This window comes from Thermobia domestica, chromosome 15 (assembly GCF_964235325.1).
Source record: "Thermobia domestica chromosome 15, izTheDome1.hap1.1, whole genome shotgun sequence".
Classification (NCBI taxonomy): domain Eukaryota; kingdom Metazoa; phylum Arthropoda; class Insecta; order Zygentoma; family Lepismatidae; genus Thermobia; species Thermobia domestica.
The window spans coordinates 19,585,625-19,607,460 of NC_137468.1; the positions used below are offsets into that span (position 1 = coordinate 19,585,625).

General features: G+C 36.0%; 1 protein-coding gene across 1 annotated transcript in view; it reads left to right on the forward strand.

Moving 5' to 3' along the window:
• The window catches only part of LOC145672099 (uncharacterized), a 215,842-nt gene that overhangs the window by 123,959 nt on the left and 70,047 nt on the right, over positions 1-21,836 (forward strand). Inside the window, exon 4 of the mRNA XM_081741367.1 lies at positions 4,909-5,098. Coding sequence (XP_081597493.1) covers positions 4,909-5,098 — 190 coding nt within the window. The remainder of the gene's footprint in view (positions 1-4,908; positions 5,099-21,836) is intronic.

A 21,836-nucleotide genomic window follows, 5' to 3' on the forward strand; every position in this document is an offset into this window, starting at 1 on the left:
AAAGAATGAAGGAAGCGATCTGGGTTCATAGTCTTGGTAGCATTTAGCAATTTGTCTGGTGGGTATGGTGAAGAATCTAGTAAAACCTCATGTGTAATGGCTGGACCCTTTTTCAAGAAGTTCACTGCCTGGTGGGTATCAAATTGACTTAAATCTTTTGTAATCTGAGGTGGCTTGGTTCGGATGTTAAACTTATTTCTTTAAAAATTGGAAATTATTATATAGTGCAGCAATAGCATTGATGCAAGTGAATCAAGCTTCGACGTACAGGTTATCAAGAAATTCACAATTGTCTTATAAAAATTTCTCTTCAACAGTTGAAAGAAGGAACTGCTTTCGGAACTTAAACATCTTCAAACAGTAGATGGCTTTTGATATCCACCTCTCCAGATGTAAGCACCTGGATTGTGGAAATTATTTCGGTACGGTAATAAATATCCCAGAAATATTATAATGAGCTCCAACAATTCTTTCTAATTATCGTTACACTGTTGTTGTTTGAGAATTAGTGAAGGTAAAGCGAAACATATTGTCATGAATAATCTGATCATACGATTGCACAAAACTGTCCTTCCCTCAAGGCTCATATTTTGACAAATCAAAAATTGCCCATTATTCATTGAATTTCTTGAATAAGCGCTCGTCTGTACATGATGTTGAAAATTGAAACTTCGTACCAAACACACTTCTTAATACAAATTCGTAAATATGCCTGCCTTCCGCAAGGTAAGTAAAGGATCTCTAGTCCCATAAGTTTTCCATCTGAACACAGGTGCCTTTAACGCGTCTTGTGTGGTGGGTATTGTCAGGCAACATAACCCCTTCACTTTGTCTAACGCCGCATTTATTTAATTTGACAAATAATGCCTCCGCTTGATGTTTACCAGTGCAATTGTCCTGTTTCGGAACACCAAGCAGTTGTGTCTCACCACCAAATGTCACTGCGATTGATAATCTGTCTACATTTACATGTGTACTTGCTTCAGAAAGAAGTTTAGAATCGTAGTGCACAATGAGAGAAGTCATATTGCTCAAATGAATTTGGTCCTTATTACCCTTGCCTTTCTTTTCCCAAATTTTTCCCTGAGCGTCGTATGGATGACCTATTTCAAATCAGTGTTCGCGGATTGTAGTTCAGTGCCTCAACAGATGCTGTTATTACGCGGAAGGTACCCCGATAACTAATTCTGCACTTATCGAGGACTGCCAATAACTTATCTCTAATGAAATTGTGTTGTTTCCCTTTTGCTTCTTGAAGGTGATGTTTGAGCAAAATCAGCATCGTTTTCGGCCATTTCCAGTGTGTTTCCATCCTAATCTGTGTTAGAGGTCCACGCAGTTGTGGAAGATGTACCTGCAATAATAAATTTCATTACCAAAGATATAGCTGCAAAATAAAGAGAAAAGGTTTGTGGAGAACATTTTGACATATGTCTGTGAACCACCTGTGACGGCTATAGATGTAAGCGACATTGATAATTGCACAATTCACCTCAGTGACCTCGGAAACTATACGCAGATTACATACTAATGCCCGTCATTTTCGGCTTTTTAGATATGCCTCTAATCCCCCTTGTAACGCCCCTAATTAGAAATTAAAAAAAATGCTTCGTCTTGCATTCGGGTCTGGGCCAATGTACCCACGACCAAAATGTGGTACAGAGGTAGCTCTCTAGGACCATACGTCTGCCCTCAGGCAAAACACAGACAAACACACAGACATACGGACACATAATCCCTTTGTTTTATTTATATAGATTAACAGTAATAAATAGCTTAATAATAAAAATAAATAGTTTTTTAACGTTCAGTTCTAGGACCGTGAAATTAAAACTTTGTATGTAACTGTTTATTTCTCTTTAAAATTTGACAATCAATTTAGAAGTAATATTATGAACTTCTTTTACCATAGTATAGAAAGTTTTCATGTAATTTGTGCTGTTACAGCATTTTTATTCCAATAAGTTACAGAAGTTTAAAAATTGCAAAGGACTCTATTTTAGATAATAAAAATATAAAAATATTACTGTAACATAAGTAATATAAGCTTATATTTAATCAGCGGAGTGTTTAGAAATTGTTTTTGCGATTCTTTCCATTAAGTAATGTTGGAATTAACCCCAAAACCAATTCAAAAGATTAAAAATAATCAATATCAAATTGAATGTGAATACAGACAAGCCTAACGAACTGCTGCCAGTTGAAGCCACACCTCATATGATTGACGGAAATATGAATGGCGGCTGTAATGTTGCTGCTAGTAAGGCGGATGTCTCAAAATGCCATATAATTAAAGACGTGCTGTTACCTATCATTACAAGTACATACAATGCTTCCACTCCAATAAATACTTCTTCAGCGAAAGAGTTTTAGCCATTCATAGTACAAGGAGTTACCATGAAGTATCCAAGAGCAAACAATCGGCCGTTAAATTGCAACACAATGCTGTTAATTACTTATAAACATATAATTAAATGACATCAATTCCAAGGAATTTCGTACTAAAATATGTAACATACTGCTACGTATAAACGCCCAAATTCCAACCCTTCGTCGAGTTCCGCGAGGAGGAAGATTGTCGGTGGCAGATTCATTATATGAATTGGTTCAAAAGATAACAGTCAGTAGTGACTTGAATTTCTGAATAGATCTGTTGCTTTTTCCTTACGGAGTTCTGTGTGTATTCCGAAAACGTTACTAATTTTGCAACATTGGTTAAGCAAAGAGTTAGAAATTGGTCGTAATAACAACGAGAAGCTCTATTAGACCTTCACACAAAAATATACAAACCTCGCCAATTACCGAGAAATAAATGTTTCAATTTCAAGAGGTTTGAGCACAAATTATCCGATGGAGACATACGTGCAGTAGTGAGGCTATTAACTTCGGAACGTCATGACAATTCCAGATTCATCAGTGTTGGAAGCTCTCAGAGGGAGGGAAGCATCCTGCTCGTTCATATTCATTAGCTACACCGGAGCCACCAAACAAATACAGTACTCCAGTAACCAGAGTCTCCACTGATGAATTCATTACGGCACTAAAATCTTACCCGTCTGGATTAGCAGTAGGAATGGATAATCTCAGGATATAGATATTGAAAAATCTTATTCTTGGTCAGAAATATGAATCAAATGATTATCTAGTCAACTCTATTTGTGATTTATTACACATAATAATATAGGGAATGTACCAATCTTTTAAAGACATATTTACTTCGGCGCATCATTGATATTGCTAAGAAAGAAAAGTGGAGGGATATACCCAGTAGCGGTTTGGAAAAGTTGGGAGTTGTTTGGCGGCTAAGACTATTGGTTTTCGAATGCGTGAATCATTAATAGATATGTTATCCCCCACCAAGCAGATGTATGCATACCTTCTGGAGCTGAAGCTACTGTACATGCTCCACCCCCATAAGTGAAGGCGTTCTTGAAAATCGATTTCCACTTGCTAGTTGCAGTAAAAAATATTTTTTCCTAAATTTCTATCTTTACGTGTTTCAGTGCTATTCTCAAAATAGCAACCTTTTTGTAGGAGACAATATCATCTTTCTTCAACGAGGCATTCAGCAGGGCGACCCCTAGGTCCGACACTATTTGCTCTGACCCTCCAGCCAATTGATAATAACATAAAGTCAGAGTTGAATGTGTGGTATCTGTGTTTAAGTGACCAAAATACAAAATGCTTTTCATAGAGCTTATGTAGCAAGACGAATGAAAAATATATTATCTTGTTACATTTCCGTATAAACCGGTGTTCTGCATTCATCAAACATCTGCACTTTTCTTCTTTTGCGCCGCTTTCCTATTCGTTACCATCATGCATCCAGTTCTTCCTTTCTGTCTTTGCAATTATAAAAAACAATCCGTCTTCTTCAAGTGGAATCAAAGATAACGCTTCCTCATACGTAATATCAAGTAGATCGTCAAGCGCATCTACAAACTTTGTTACATTGTCTTGTTGTGTCTGTGCTTCACGTTTTTGCTGGATTTGATTGTTTGTCAATATTTTGTATAACTTATCTAATTCTGAAATGCAAAGCTGTTCATCACGAATGAAAATACGGGCTTTGCTCCAAAACTGTAATTTTTTAAGTAACCAGCTTAGCACATTCACTTAATTTCAGGTTAACATTTCGTAGATTGTACATTAACATAGGGATAACTTATCTGTTTGAAGGTAGTTTGCTTCTAAGAATTTCGTTTGATAAGTTGTATATATTATTCTGTGATCGGAGCTGGAAACTACTTCAAAACGATGACGCCATTTCAGTTACATCACCACGCACAACAAGCGATAACAAACAACAATTCGATCGGCTCGATAACGCACACCTCACAGAGCACTACCGTGGCACCAGGCAGTCCCGTGCGACTGGCCATCAGCGTCTAAAAATAGACATAATTTTGCACATGTGCGGTGAATCAAATACATATTCTTGCCCTCCCACGTGTACAGAGCACAGTAAAGTTCGAATTTCGACGGGTAATTCATTATTTTCTCTAACTTCTGGAATCATGATATCCTAATGAGTTGATGAACAAAGTAGATCAAACTTCGAATTGCTTAGGGCGCCAATTAATATTATTTAATTGATGTCATTTTTTCTTACTTCTTAGAGAATTTACTATATATGGAACAAAACGGGGGGATGAGAGAAGAGATAACCTGAAATTAATTTTTATCATGTTAGGATGGACCACCCTATACATTTTAGGGATGCAAATAAGCAGATGCTAGGGGCGAGCGACTCATTGGTGCGGGCGAGTTTTTAATATCAGTATTAAAATACCGAAGGTAAGTAAATGATTTCGATTATGGGATGTGGGCTAGTAGCTCTTTTCTTGGGCTAGTAAAATTTTGTTGCTTATTTGCATCCCTCATATAAATATTCTTATTTCATTTCAGGTACCGAGTATTAGAAAAAATGCTGATTACAACTTTATACATATTGAAATTCACGATAACCATACTATTCTCGTAAAATGGTACACAAAGGAATTAAACGAAATGAAAGTTAAACTTCCTGGTGCAAGTAAAGTATTTTATTATGCAGTAGCAACATTTAAGGACAAGTGGTATGTTATAGAACGAAAAGGTATGAATATGTTTTCTCTTTACACATCAGAACTCTTCTTTTGCTGTAAAAATGAAGCATTAAACGATACTAATAACTTATGGACTGTTCTGTCAATAAGTATATCATCATTATTCTAGTGAACAGAGTAAAATATTTCGTTAAAGTCTGATTTTATATTCAGTTTACTAGAACAACCTGTGCATTAAATTCCCGCTGTTTAAGTCTAAAAATATTGACACTTCCGATATTACAAATATCGGCGCATTAAATGTATTTGTACATAAATAACATACGTATACGAGCATTGTGACAAACACTAATAATAATAAAAAATATTACTTGATAGAGTTACACCACTTCATAAATGTAACATGTAATCTTCAATATGAACGAAAGCAGGTCATTGCAACTAAATCTAAGCTTCTAAACCCGAAAATTGAAATAAAAAAATCTAACAGCGCTATTTTTGTATAAATAAGCGAGTTGAAATAATAGAAAAATTTCATTTTTTTACAGAAATTTAAGTACGAGAGTAATGTTTTTACCTACGTCAGAATATAATTAATAACTACATACATTATACAGACATATATATATATATATATATATATATATATATATATATATATATATATATATATATATCAGGGTGCAAAATATCAAAGTAGTAAAAAAAAGTTCGATCCCAGTTCGTGCCAAGCGAAATTTGTGGTGGACAAAGAGTGCATGTGAGTTCTGCCGTACCCTCCCGCTTTCTTCATTCCATCATTACCTTCATTGCTCATCATCAGCGTCTTCTTTAGTCTACCCGCCATAATCGTGTTTTTAAAACTTAAAGATTTGATTTCATTTTTTACTAATGGAAAAGTGAATCTCTGAATTCTCCCGCTCCCGGGCCAAAATCACAAATAATGCTGCATTTAACAACAAACCTATATAGTTAAATAGCAAATTTCTAGACCTCTTGCATTTGGTTCAAGAGTCGAAAGATTCATCCCAGGTCATATGAATTCATGGACAACATTAAGAGAGAGAGAGTGAGATTCAAATACGGAGACAGAAAGGGATAAGTTACATATACAAGTTTAGAATTGAAGAAAAATGACCGGACAGCATCCGTATTGCGACGAAAATTGTGACTTTGTGAAACAGAAGGAAAGGTTTGGGACTCTTCGATAAAGATCTTTTTTTTAAAACTTCAGATGATTGAGAATGGAGAGAAAGATCTGGCGAATTAAGAATTTAAAGAATCTCTTTTGAGATGGGCTTTGAACCACGAACCTTATAGCTATCAAGGCATGACTTTATCCATTTTTGGTTTTAACTACTCTTCTCAGCCAATTACATCGGAAAGAATAAACAAACAAAATTTATACTCTTAGCAGCCAATTATATTAGAAAGAATAAACAAACAAATAAACAAAAATTACAATAGACACATTAGTATATTGCTGCTAGAAAATTAGCAAGCTTTTGTTTCCGGATTGAAAGTGGTATAGTTTGCTTGCGTAACATCAGTTGGCTGATGTCCAAAGTGACAATACCATTAAAATCAATACGTAAAACAATATCGATAGTTTCGGACGTGATCCACAGAATTGCATTATGTTTAGTATAGATTTAAAATTGATAATTAGGAAGCAACATGAGTGACGTAGAATTAATATTAGAACGAGTTGTTCTGGAGATACGAGCAATAGTTTTCTCATAATGGAACAATATCGCTATGTTCCGTGAGCAAATTTCGAGCCGGTGATCGGGAGTGTCTAGAGCGTAACAAGTACCATACAAAGAAATATTACTGATACCCAATTCATAAAGTCTGCCGTAAGTAGGATATATATTATGAACAACACTGTACCATGCCAGGAGACAATACCGGAGCATGAATGTTTGTCCAGATTTTATTCCAGTTTGTCATTGGGTAATGTTCTACAACACACAGAACCTAAGCTATGGTGGAGTAGAAGCGATTATATAATTGCTTTACAGAAAGGTCTTCTAGGTGACACCGTGTAATAAGCAAGTAGCTAATACAGGGATGCAAATAAGCAACAAAATGTTACTAGCCCAAGGAAAGAGCTACTAGCCCACATCCCATATCTCAATGTATTTTTTTATAATCTGTACTATTTAAAAATTCGCCCGCATCGATAAACTACTAACCCTGGGCGTGTGGTTATATACACCCCTGAACTAATATCAATAAATACTCCTTGAGCTATGGCACAATGAAACTCCAAGATTGTATATGAAGGGAGACTTCAAGTCAATATATATCGTAGTGGTACACACAAAGCCATGGTGGAAAGGGACTCAGAGTGTCTGTTACACACAATGTAACAACAGACAGTAGCTCTGAAGTTAATTGTGTTTAAGACCAAGGGCATCCTCCCCTTTTGATAACCACACAGTCACGTCATTCATCGTTAGGCAATAACGATGCCACAGCAGTTGCCCTGTGTGTTTTCATTTGATACTTTGATATACTTTTGGCAAATAAAAGAGTCGTGTAATGAACTTAAGATCACTAAATATAAAGACTTTTAAAAGATAAGCTCGGATGCAAGACTTACATGACGTGCTTTACTTTAATGATAAGGGCAACCAAAGTACATGTTATGCTATAAACTTTGTAGTCTATAGTGTCTATGTGACATTGCTATCAGTAAAATGAATCGCAGACAAATGCACGTGTTGGTCAGCTGGGTTTATACACATCAAGCTTGACTTTTGTTCGTCTAGAACAGCACCCGAAATTGACATATATTTCGATATGAGGGTTTCAACACGTCACAGTTCTTGTGGACTCTTAGTAAAACAATGCACATCGTCAATAAATGCTTCTAATTTTATTGTTGTTGCACCAATCTAGATACCATGAATGTATTGTTCCAATGTGAAAAGAAAAATAACGAGAACCAGGCTGTACATAATGAAAAACAGAGCAATCATGTGGAATACCTCGACGTACATTGATACGATTTATTAGTGCTCAATTAAATTTTAAATTTGCATATCGGTGAATATATAGAAATTTAATCAAATTAAGAACAATGTCTCAGAAACCATATTTTTCAACTACTTTAAACATATAATGATGTGACAACCTGTCAAATACCTTTTAGAAATCAGGAACTAGTAGAGTGACATGCGGAGAACTAGTATTCGGATACCATTTTATACCTTCTCGTATATTAAATAATGCTGAAAACATAGGTGATATGTTTTAATCAGTACTGGTTTTTGATTATTTAAAAATGGTTCTAAAAGAGATGAAAGCCAATTGGACAAAATTTTCTGGTCAAAGTTAAGGAGGGTAATTGGTTCAAAATTAATCAAAATCATGCGCACCTGCATGTTTAGGTAAAAGAACCATAATAACAGCAGTAAATATAGAGTTCCACGTGAGGGTAAGTAAGAGTTCCTTATACTTTTTCTGTAAGGAAAGGCGTAAAAGTGTTGTGAGATTGGCAGTAAAATTCGAGCGTAAGACCATCGGGTCCCGGGGATTTATTTAACTTTCCCGCTAAACTAGCTTGGTTGACTTCTCATTGTGTAAAGGGGGCATTGAAAATGTTACGGGCCTCCGGTTTGAAAGAACTGTGTCATGTTCCAAGTAAGAGACAAAAAAGTAGACTGGATCTGAAGAATAGAGGTGCTAGTATACATCGTACAGAGCTTAAAGGACAGGATCATACTCGTGAACATCACCGCTAGGAAAGATGAACTTGGAAATAAAATTTTGTTCACCTTTTCGTCTTTCACGAAAAACAGTATGTAAAGAGGGAATTTTATGTTGAATCATCGTTATCTTGCTTCTCGTAAAAAGAAACGTGACTTTTTCTACGCTGCAAAGTAAGTAGAACTTCTTTAATTTCCTTACTATTAGGTAGTACGTCAGCTCCTTAGGCGCGTTCTTATAGTATACACACAATAAATTAATTATATTGTTCGTTGGGAAGAGAGGACCTAACTCGTCAGTGCTGCTTACAGATAGACCGAAAAAACGGTTTAATGTGAGATAACCACCAGGAAAATAAACTTCTCTTTTGAAATTTAAAGTGCATTAAATAGTTTCGTCTATTGGTACTGAATAACTGTAGAACTTCGTCAGATAAAAAGATGTTATTAAGTGATCAAACAAAGGACGATTTTAAGTACTTATGGAGGTACAAATGAATAAGTGTAAACTACAGCATATTTGTCAGAAAAGTATACATGGAGAACTTCTATAGAGCGCACATAATCTATTAAAATGGGACTGACATAGATTCGACCAAGCGACTGGATCCATCGGGACTAAAGAGGAATCCATCGGGACTGGATCCATCGGTCATACGTCAAGTAAATTAAAATCTTGAACCAATTTGCACAATGCTGGAGAACTTGTATCTATTGATTCTAACACTGCGTTCTAATCTCCTACACAGATCAAATCTCTTTCACCAGAGTGTAACTAAGTTTTAACGTCGGTGAGATAGAGGGAGTTGTGCTCAGAACCTTTGTTATTCCCGGACGGCAAATATGTTTCAAAACTGTGTAAGTTCAGAATTGGCTGTAAGAATTTAACCTGACGGAAATTTTGAGAAGTCGGTTAGTGAGATGTCTCGGCGATATTAAGTAGCTGTATCAGAACCAGTTTCGGAAGGATTGGCTTCTCACAAGTGATTAGACAGAAAGAAGAAAATGTCGGTATTGTATTCTTGAAGAAAAATTATATCCAGAAATGATTCATTGATGTAATCGGCTAGTGCTATTTGCTTGGTAATACTAGAAATACTGTCTAGTCTTACCGTCTCGTCTTGATATTAAACGTGGCTACACGCTTTGCGTACATAGTTAATGGCTACAGAAATAAAAAGACACCAAAGAAACACTACACAAGGAAATGACACACTGCACTTGAAACAACAAAGACGGGTGTAAACACTTGAACATATTCCCATTTAAAACTGGATGATACGATAAATTTTTTGGGAGGCAGCACTATCATTTGCCTTAGCACTTGTTTCACTGTGATGGAAATCTGTTTCATATCCCATATCGAATCCACATCGAAAGAAACACTCACTTCCTTGTAGGAGTAATCAGTAATTGCTAACGGTGGAGTACTTACTGCGGTTACAGGTAACGTATCCATCTCCGATTCTGAAGATGCTGGAGCAATAAGATTCTGTTGTGGAAAATCCGAAGAAATTGCCGCTATGCGAGTAGAACTTGATGAGTCACTCTGCAATGTAGTGAAAGGAATAGTCGTCTGGGAGACTAACGGGATAACTAGTGATAGGTGCACCTGTAGAACTAGTGGGAACATCGATCTGGCATTTAGGTTCATTTTCATTGGGAAAATTTGGGAAAGCAGTATCAAAAGTAAGAGCTGGAGACGCAAGGTTCTCCTGTAAAGTTGGAAGACATTTCTCACTTAAAACGGGAAAACTGGTAACCGTATGAACGCTTGGTAGAGTTACCGGTCATGGGCGGAGATCTGGATGACAGGTAATTCGTTTTCTGCATTTGAGCTGAAAACTGCAACAATCCAAGCTGAACTGATGAAAATGTATGGCTAAAAAGTTTTATTAAGTGACAATTTTGTTAGGCAATACAGACTCTTCAAGTGTGATCAGACAATGACAGACCATCTCTCTGTGCAAGGAACCACAACAGAAATGGAAGACTTGTCTCGCATATCAAACGATAGTATGATAATTCAAACGATAGTGGAGAAAGTGAAAACCGTCATGGATCAGTTTTAAACACCTTGTACAGTATTTTGCACACGATAAATATTACCGGTCGCTGAGTTTCTCGATTTTTCACACCCGCCGAATTTAGGCAGCAAGAAAAGTGTTGCAACTGTGTTAGGCCAATGCATATGATTTCTTTAAACGCCTAATCACTATAGACCACTACCACCACTATGACCTGGAGACAAAGGAGCAATGAAAGCAATGGAAACAATGTGGATTCAGCACTGCCGGAAAAAACGAAGACCCAACTATCTTCGGGCAAGGTGATAGGGGTGGTGCTAACAGTATGCTTATGACAGGCAAACGATCACAGGAGCATACTACCAAAATCTCCTGACGAGATTATAGGAAGCTGTCAAGGCGAAGCGTCGAGGGAAGCTGTTAAGGGAACCTTTATGCTCCGCGAAAATGCCATAGCTTATTCTGCACAGGATAATCGCACATGCTGTTTCTGTTGGCAATCAAATTTTTGTCCAATGTACTCAAAAGATATGTTACGCATTGACTTTTCCTCCTTCCGTGGATGAAGAAACCATTGCATAGCAGAAATTTCTGGAATGACGACGAGGTGATTTTCGAAATAGAACATTTCCTGGAAAACCATAATTTAGATTTTTACTTCCAAGATCTCCACCTAGTCATCCATGCAAAATGAGTCGCATTAAAGACTGAATATGTAGAGACAGACTAACACCATCATCAAGTTTCATTCTCGCAGGTTGGTCTATTCGAGATGATAATTGAAACTCTATGGCTACCATTTATATTTATGGCAGAAGATTGATCATAAATTGATTACTTAGTTTCCAACTTACTTAAAAAGCATTAAGGTATTGTGTCATAAATGAAAGTGCTTCCTCTTGGGACCTGTTATAGAATCAAGGTTGCAAAGTGCATTATGTCTTATGCGATAGACATAACTGGAACATCAACACACCTAATAATAAAGGACACACAACACTTATACCTTGATGTAACACCTTTTCGTTCAAGTACTTCTCACAGCAGGAGTTGATGTTTTACACATATTTTACACAGTACTTCGGAATTAACTCGGAATTAACTCCAATTACTCGGAATTAACGTGAGGAAGTTTTCACGTGAGTGCTCTACGTATTCGCAGTGTAAATGCTGATTAAATTTAATAGTTTATTGGGTTGAAATGAAACTCCCATTATCATCCAGAAGAAACACAGCACGACGGAGGAGACCTGCACATTTTTGTTTGATTTTATCCAGTAGCTTTAGAAGTCTTCTGCAGTTGCTTTCAGCGTTCGTGGTTTGCCCTTGTTTCAAATAATCGATCAGTAGGACACGTGATGCGTCTCAGAATTTAGTGTACAAATTTTTCCTGGGCAAATAAGCATTTTGAATTTCTTCTCCCGTTAATAAAATACATGATTGCATTCCATGGATTTATGCTTCCTTGACAGAATGACAATATGCAATATTATCTCATCACGAGTTATCAGGTAAACAAAATACTTTCTTTCCCTGACTAACGTTGCACGATATTCTACAATACTGTCATTATGCTTGTCGGATAGTATTAATGGTACTCATTTCGCGCATATTGTCCTATACTTAAGGTTATTACTACAATTTTATGTACTATACTATATTGTAATCCCAGCACAGATGATACTTACCAATATGTTCTTTCTCTGTCCACGTGCATACACTCACTCAAACGAACAAAGTTTTCGTGAATAGTTAAGGTATTCGGTCTACCATATTCATATGGTTGTCTTTAGCAATACTGGTTTGTCCTTCTTTATAGGAAGAGGTGAAGTCGCCACGTGTTACTTTAAAGCTAATCCTTCCTCATACACCTCTACGATCTGACAATGAATGTCAGCAGGTGCTTTTGACCTCAGATTCCGCTAAACTTACTTTTTCTTTCTTGACCAATCTACCTGGTGAATCATTATAAATATCCGCTTCGTACGTATGCATAGTCAGAATTCGTTGTTCTAAAACTTGCAGGAAGACCAACACATTATTAATCTACATATAATGTTTTGTTAAGTTACAGTGAATAACACAAAACTTATTTGTGTTATATTCGTAACATGTTGTACTTCGTTATGTTTTCCATCATCGCTTGTACAACGGAATGAAGAAAGTAAAATAATTTAAAATAATTACATTCTTACGCACGTTGTTTGATAGCCTGGGAACCAGGTTTTCTTCTTCTCAAATTAGTCCAGTGCAATTAGATAAAAATGATCCAAAACCGGAATGTTATAATAACAAGCTGAAAATTGGCAGAGATGTTCAGATTATTGTTCTAAAGAACACACTTAAAGTCCAAAAAATCCCACTTGGAGAAACCAAGATGGCCGACGACAAAATTTATTCCATAAATTTTAGGCCGTTGTACCTTCTCGACGTTTTAACGTAGAAACTTCATTCTTGCTTCATTTTACTCAGAATAGATTCAAAATTATTATTTATAACGATTTCTTGTCATACACTAATGTTGTCTTCAAATATGTCGCCTTAAATTGAAACGAAAGTGTATTTTTCATTTGTATTTTAATTTTTAATTGTGAATAACTTTGAAACGGAATTATATATGGGAAAATGTTTTGAAGTTATCGTTATTGGCTGTTTCAAGATCTTTCCAACGAACCCAAAACTATTGCTCTACCTCTAAAAATAACGGAGCTAGCCTCCGACTATCTTTAAAAATGAGCGCATGAAAATCACTTATGATGTTGTGAATTAACGTAAACGAAATTTGTGTTGCAAATAATAGTTGCAATATTCGGGATGACATCTGTTATAGTTCAACCATAAATAAGTGCGAAACATATAGCTTACTGAATGCCCTTAAGAGGCATATACGTTATAATTTGTCTAAAATTTAATGTTTCAAGACTCAAAAATATTTTTCTATTTAATGTTTCAATTGATCCATTTTATTTTCTTTTGAAGCAATTTCTTTTCAAAATAAATATTCAAAAAATAAATTATATTTTCGCTTCAATTCTTTCCGGAGGTGTTTTATGCAAAATACTAGCAGAACTTCTATGATGTCCTCTGATGTATAGGTTATATCTTATAAAAACAAGATATATATGATTGTCTTGTGAAACAATATGTTTATAATGTGAAGCAATTTAACCTTCAGCTATTAAAATTGTCACACAACAAACAATAATTGTTAGACAGAATAATAATTAATGAGCGTGGAACTGCTCATGTCAATGGGATATGGGATATGACCCTGCTTATAGTTCAAGCTCTTTCGTGTTATCGTCCTCATCTAGAATGTGTGAACAGTTTTCACAGCAATGAGCAAAACAATTTAAGCCATTTCTTCGGAATTCTCAATTTCGTTCGCAACCAGACTTACAATTACAATATATAATTTGCAAGATATTATCAGTGCACTGGCATTTTCGCTTGGAGTAGGTTTGTAGCAACCATCTATTTACGTCCATACCCGATCGATTGGTGATAAATTCATGCCGCTCCACTGCTAAACCTGGTGATAAACTTGGCAGGAATATTGCTTTGTTGCAGCTGATGTTGGTCGAAGTGAAGCTAAGTCAAATGCTCAGTTAACAGGCTGTATTGCCATAGTTCTCATGTATTAACGATACATACCTTTATCCAGGTTACCATTTATATCATAGCAATATAAATCTAGAAGAAAAGATTCCCCAGCATTCTCAATTTCTTTGTGAATTGCGTCTGATCTGTTAAAGACACTTATATGTTTTCTTAAAAGAGAGTTCTCTGGAAATTTTCTAAACGCTATTTTTTCCTCTCCTAAATGGCGTAGAAGTTGTATCACACCTAGTTGCGGTATGGAGGAAAAGAATATTAGAAAGAACTTCTCCTACTGCTGTATACTTTGTGAGGATTGTCTCTTTTTCCTGGTATTAGCATCCAAACTTCGAAATCTAAATCGAAAGAACTAACAAATCAGTGTTCTTCTACAAGAACTAAAGATACTCCTGTTCTTCCTACGGTAACTGATGTTGAAATCGCCAAGAAGTTTGTGTCGGCGGAAGCTTGAGTACTTTAATACCCGCTGATTGTATGAAGATGCCCTGTTAAAATTTTATAATCTTCTTTTGTTTGAGATGTTTACCAAAAGCAGGAAAACAGTTATTGGGATACAATTGATCATTTGAAATCGTAGATTATTTTCTCCGTTGCTGATTCTTTACGCCTTAGCTTCTCATGCTCTTCATCTTTCGTGCTTATACCCGAGTGTCCATAAAAAGGACATTAACTCTGTGTCGGTATTGTTGCTGAATATATTTAACATACTGGAGACATATCTGACCTAGGTTGGCCGCGCGCATCCACGTTAAATGATACAACAGAAAACCTCTGTCGATTGTATATACGGAATCTGTTGTTAATATGTTCTCGGAAGGAGCAAGTTCCTCCAGAACAGCGATCATTGCTGATTTCTTGCCTTTTCGCATTGAAACATCATCAAAAAGAGCAGGTGGTCTTGCGGCCAAATCGTACCTGAAGTTTCGGCCTCCTTATCGCTTCGCACGACACATAGAATAAGATGAAAAGACTGGTTATGGTTAACTTCAACATCTTTTTCTTTAAAGTTTATAGTTTTGGCTACAGTTGCAAGTGATAGATACTTGTTTTCTCGCTTCGGATGGACGTCACTAAAGCCTTGACCCGCAATTGATTTAATCGCATCTACACCTCGATCTTGGACTCCATCACAATACACACTTTCATCGTTCACCAGGCCATTAGATCCGGGAACCAAAAGATTTGACGAGTTTTTGAAAGGATTGTGAGAGTGTAGCCAGATCATCATCTCCTGAAGATCCTTATTGTCTCTTCCTTTCCGAGATTCTGTCAGTTCCATGTGTCGTTCGGACGTTGTAATGAAAACATCGGGAAATATTTCGAGGGCGTCTATAACATGTGCTGATGCAAGCATGGCACAAATCCAGGACGCAGCCACCATGTGTTAATCCACCTGCAGCCTTTATCATAAGCATTAACACTTGTTTGAATGTGATATCCGTCCATATTCCTGACCAAAAGTTTTCTGTTCCTCTAATTGTGAAATAGCTACGCTTAACGAATTTGTCAAATTCTTCACGAGTTATGATTGTTTCTAGTTTCAGCATTTGTTGCAAGTAAATGTGGGCAGATTTTGCGTAATTGAAGTAGCCTGCAGCATGCAAGAAAGAAATCATACATTGGATGCTATAAAAGTGAAGGTTCCAATCACCTGAACGTTATGCTCTAATGAAGAGACCCATAATGATAACCGTTTCGAAATATTGCACCCATAGATTTCCGGTTCGATTTGAGACAATGTTTCGTGTAACATATTTTGAATGTCCAGTAGTCATTGAGACGTGCTTATATTTTCCTGTGACGATGTACCTCGAAGTACACATAAGTCCACGCTTTTAGTCTATGAGTAAGATCTTCATTTGCACTCATTTCATTTAGTAACAGCTTTGCAGGCAAAACCTGACTCAAAAACACGCACGAATACAAACGGAAAATCTCCTTTCACATTTTCTGGCCTCATATCGTTTGTAACCTTCTTACAGATTTAATTTTTTTCCTTTTTTGTTTTATTTTTCTATTCGTAAATAATAGATTCTCTATTAATTAGATTTTATGTCACGAAATATTAATAATAATTTGAGCTGTAACGCAATCTACTGATCAACTAATATAGCGTAATAGCAAATTGCGGTATGCGATCACTGCTAGCTCAACATAAAACTAATTAGCTGCGTTCATTTTAGAGATAGAATAATTCTTTTGGCTCGTTGGAAAGATCTTGAAACAGCGTATAACGATTACTTCAGAACATTTTCCAGTATATAATACCGTTTCAAAGTTATTCACGGTTAAAGATTGAAATACAAATTGAAAATACACATTCCTTTCACTTTAAGGCGCCATATTTAAAGACAACATTAGTGTATGACAAAAATAGTTGTAAATAATAATTGCGAATCTATTCCGAGTAAAATCAAGCAAGAGCGAAGTTTCTACGTTAAAATGTTGAGAAGATATGACGTTTTAAAATTTAAGGGATACATTCTGTCGTCGGCCATCTTGATGACGTCATATTTTGGTTTCCCCAACTGGAATTTTTTGGGACCTTGAGTGTTGATCAGAACAACAATCTGAACATCTCTACCAATTTTTAGCTTGTTATTATATAATTCCGTGTCAAAACCTAAATGCACTGAACTAAAAATGACATTAGTTGAACGGGGGGAAACAAAAGATTGGAAAAGACATCATATAGTGCTACCGGATTGTGATTTTAATAATGCAATTTACATCGACCAAGTTGTGTCCTGAGCCGTTGGCAGGTCTGATATTATGTGGTACGGGGCAATGGAAACTTAAAGGAAACCATAGTTGTAAGAATAATATAGAAGGTACTACTCTAACTACAACTAAAGTAGCTTTTATCACGTGGTTGCGGGAACAAGCTACGTGCCATCCGGAGAAATAGCTCGGCGGAAGTCAGCGAATATCATCAATGTGACGTGGTAGCAATATGGGAGAAGTGGAAAGACAAAAAGAAGAAAAAGAACAAAGAATGAATGCTCTCTCCCACTCCCTTCTGTCCACCACAGTAAAGAGGAACTCAGTGCCTATAAAATATGTTGCTTAACCTTCAGGAGAAATCTGCATGTGTGAGGAATCAGTAGGTTCGGATGCAGGTCTTGTTCGCTTAAAATAGTCCCAATAGACCAGCACAATTTTACCATTTGCACCCTGTGCAGCAATAAAGATCGATTGATGGTAATTTTCTAAGTTTACCAGCCAGTTGTACTCTGTGCAGCATCAAAGATCCATGGATGGTCTGAATTAAACGCTGTGGCAGCATGAGACTTAGAACATGTAGGAGGTTAGTGATCTAGCATAGGACTTTTTACATCATTTAAAGACCTTCTTGAAGTTAGCCATTTTACCGTACCGGTCTTGAGATTAGGACCCGCTCGATCTTATTACTTCTGTATTCTTTCCTTCCAAATTTCCTTATTACCCTTGGTATTGACGAAATTGACTCCTACTATTTAAGTATTTTAAATTAAGTACTAATTAAGTATTTCAGCTAGTCAAACAACACGGTTAATTCAGTGTTTTCACATTACACATATTATGAATTTTTCCTATATTCTGAAGTTTGTGGCCTAATTTGTATTATAGACCTTTCTCTGTAACTTTTGTAGCCTTTTCTCTATCATCGGGTTCCTTTTCTTGTTATTATGATAAACTCACTTTGTTACTAAAAGTTTCTCGTCACTTTCCTTCAATCTATACCCTATGAGGTCTAAGGTAAAATTGTTTGAGACTGAAGTGCTATACATGTAATGATTCCACGTATGGCACACGTCTGACACCAACCGCCCTAAAAAGCTAATTGAGATTCTTTCCTCACATGAATTACCAGTTATTTCGATTAGAGTTATGAACTTAGGGATCTAATGATAGCATTCATGAATGAAGCTAGATATGAGTTTTATTAGAGCCGGTCAGCTGAGATGGAATGGAAGAGTAAGTAAAGAAAGATCGCCATAACAGACTTCTAGCACAGAGGTATCAAACCCATATCGGAGGATTTTCCGAACCATCCCTAGGTGAAATAGCCTTGACTTTTTATTACAAATTCCATGCTGTTTGCTGTTTCGAGCTCTCCATCTAACGTCGCAATATTTATGAAATATTGCTGTACTCAGATAAACAATAAATTGTTGTTTGCTCTTAATACTAAGGTGAGATAGTATTCTTTGTACTTAAATAAGGACATGAATGTGCATACACAATGCATAGGTAAAATCCAGTTTTTCATGTAGTCGATCACGCCCAGAACACTTTATATGGACTTGATAATCGTTCATATAACACATTTTTGCAGTTCACAATTGATCATTAAATAGGTAAATTTGGTACGAAATTGATATTAGCTAAGCCAAAGACAAAATTAGCTAAGACTAGGCTAGAGCAAGATAAACTTCTCGTAAACTCGGAACTGTAGCTCGTGCTCCTACATATTGACTCGTGTCTCATACGATCCGGACTACCTCTTCCCAAAAGTCTCTCAATGTTTTCTATTCGATGTCCCTTGCGGGTTATAACCTGGGTCGTTGACTTCTTCAATCTCGATGAAAAGTTCGTGCTCATAGATCAACCAAAGGTGAGGTGATGATAGGAATGCTGACAGGGAAACAATCTGTCGTTATTATTGATTAATGAATTACACGTGTTTAAGGAATTAACAAACAGCAAGTAAACTTCCTTGTAAGAAGAGTAAATGAACTTACAAAAATGTGGTTCAACTTTAAATAAACGATTATGCGTTTTGCTGCAAAGAATTTTAAAATAAAATGTCCCAAAGTCCGATATAAAATGTATCATTATGTGTCTGAATACTCTTATCTTCACAATATAATAATACATAGGTGGATACACAATTTCGGTGGTAACTTTATGTAATATATATTGTTATAATAACCAACTCAGATCCTGCAATTTTAAGGGAAATCTATTGGTTTGCAACTAATGTTATTTTAAACTGGGGTGAATTTACGACTCATTTTGAAGCTGTAACTTCCAAGTATCATGAAAATATCTCAACGACTACAAAACCATCTAGCTACAACAGCCATAATCCTTAGATAATTTATATTTTAATTAAAATTAATGTAATTGTTAGTTGTCCACAGAAAGTGTTGGGCCTTGTAAGTTTGATGCCGTTGTTTTGCTTATATGACTACATTTATAAGATGTTCAATACTCGAGTTTTCTTGAGTCACAATTACTACAGTCTTATGTGCTTCATTCTAGTGACATAAAGTTCTAAAACGATCAGGCTTTCTAAGTTCCTTTATAATAATTGAGAAATGTGGCCCGGAAACTTGAATACTCAATTGCTGCTTTGTATAAAAGCGATTAAAGTTAAACTTCAGTATGCAAAATCGCATCTTGAACCTCTTACTGTTGCGTGTTTTTATGTTTTCGTACAATATGGATAAAAATATTCACATGCCGTAGCTTGAATGATACTTGGATCAAGAAAGTTCTGGTATATCTCGACTTCAGTCGATAGATTGTTCTATTGTAAGCGATAGAATCTTACTTCGATAAAAGACGAAGCTTATAGGATCCTTTAATAGAACTGGCTTCCATCATGCACCGTCAGGAAACCAGAAGGGATGGAACAATTATTATAGTTGGCGACAGAAGGATTTGGGCGATCGTTACTCCGGTATTTAATTATTTTATCTTCATGCAGAATGTACCAAAACCTAGAAAAGAAATTTACGTCCTCTCCTCTTACGACATTTCAAAGGGGTCTTTCTAGGAATTAAATTCAACTCAACGATTAGATCGATTTATTAGTAAAACATAAGAACGAAGTAACTACAGACTACTCGACTACAGCCGAGAATAATCCATTTCTAAGTGTATACTTTTCATTACAGTAAATTCGTCCCCATCAGGCATTTTTAGTCCTTTAGATATCATTCTCTCATCATCAGCTAGAGGAAACCAAAATCAAATTTATACTGTGAGTTCGGTTACTGATGTCGAAAAATAGGAATTCTACATGAAATCAAATTAATCTAAGCACCAGCGATTTCGTACAGCTCATATATATTTCGTTCTGATCATGAGTTTCTTTGGAGAATGATATATGTTTAACTAACCAAGATATTCTAGGGCTTTCTTTACGACTAATGTTAAGGTTTCAGAAAACCAAGATTTAAAAAAAAAGATCAGAATTGTCGTAAGACACTTGGGATTTTAGGGAAAATCCAATTTCATTCATAATTACTGTTAATTGTGTTCCACATAACAATTGAAGTTAATTACCATAGAAAGATATTGGGAGCTGGTGTAAAATCTAAGTTCCGGGTAAGGGAAAAAATTAAAACAAATCGCAAAATTGACCAAGAAAACTGGAAAATGTAAATACGCCTTGAATAATATTATTATAGATGCCAATAGCTATACTTTAAAACTACCGAAAGAGATCACTTAAGTCACACTTCGTTCCAAGACTACATCCTATAATTCGTGAAAAATATATAGAAATGGTAAAATTATCGTTAGACTTCAGGTTTCGACATACTCAACTAAAACCATGCTTAATTGATATTCGGAATGCAATTCAGTTAGCTTCCTATTTTTACCAGGTCATGGCCTTCGCACTAACGAACTACGTTAGACTAATTCTAGACTACGATATCCGAGTGTACAGAGAATTTTACATTTCCCCCAGATTAGCTAGATTTCAGCCTGAGCGAATATATCGCATATTATAACATCGTCGGCAAATGTCATAGCCGGAATCGAAAAACAACAGGCTCTCTAGTCAACCATCTAACGCCCAAAGTTTTTCACAAAAATGTTTAAATTTCAAAAATCCATACCTTGACCAGTAATTAGACCGGAATTTTCTTCCTCGCCAGGGAGAGAGGTATGTGTTTTTAGCACCGATTTTGTCGTCTCCAAACTATCGAACATGGTTGTATTTTACCTGTCTTATTGTATTTTCAGTAATCGCCCGCGAACTTATGTTAATTTACATTATTCAACTCACTGTGTGACAACTGACGCAAACGCACTTACGAATTCCTCCCTGTAAGATTCTCGAAGTCTTTCTTACTTCGGTGACTCGCGCCGGGCGGCGAACCAAATCTTATGTACTCAGGAAACAAAGTATTTTGTCTTTTCTCTCGCCTCTTGTGGAGGGAGACGGCTTCGTTTTGACATTGAACATGTCTCCGTAGAGGAAGAGGTAAAGAATAGAATGAAAGATAGAGAAAATTCTACTTCCGTATTCCAATTTCGTATCAGGATTGTATTATAGAAATTAATAATAAAAAGTAAGTCGTTTCTAACAATTTGCAGCTAACCGAATTTAAATTAAATCCATCTTATACATGTACTGTAATTAGCGTTTATTAAACCATGTTTCTTTCTGTCCACAAAGCATTAGAGATAGCCATCATTTCTTATGA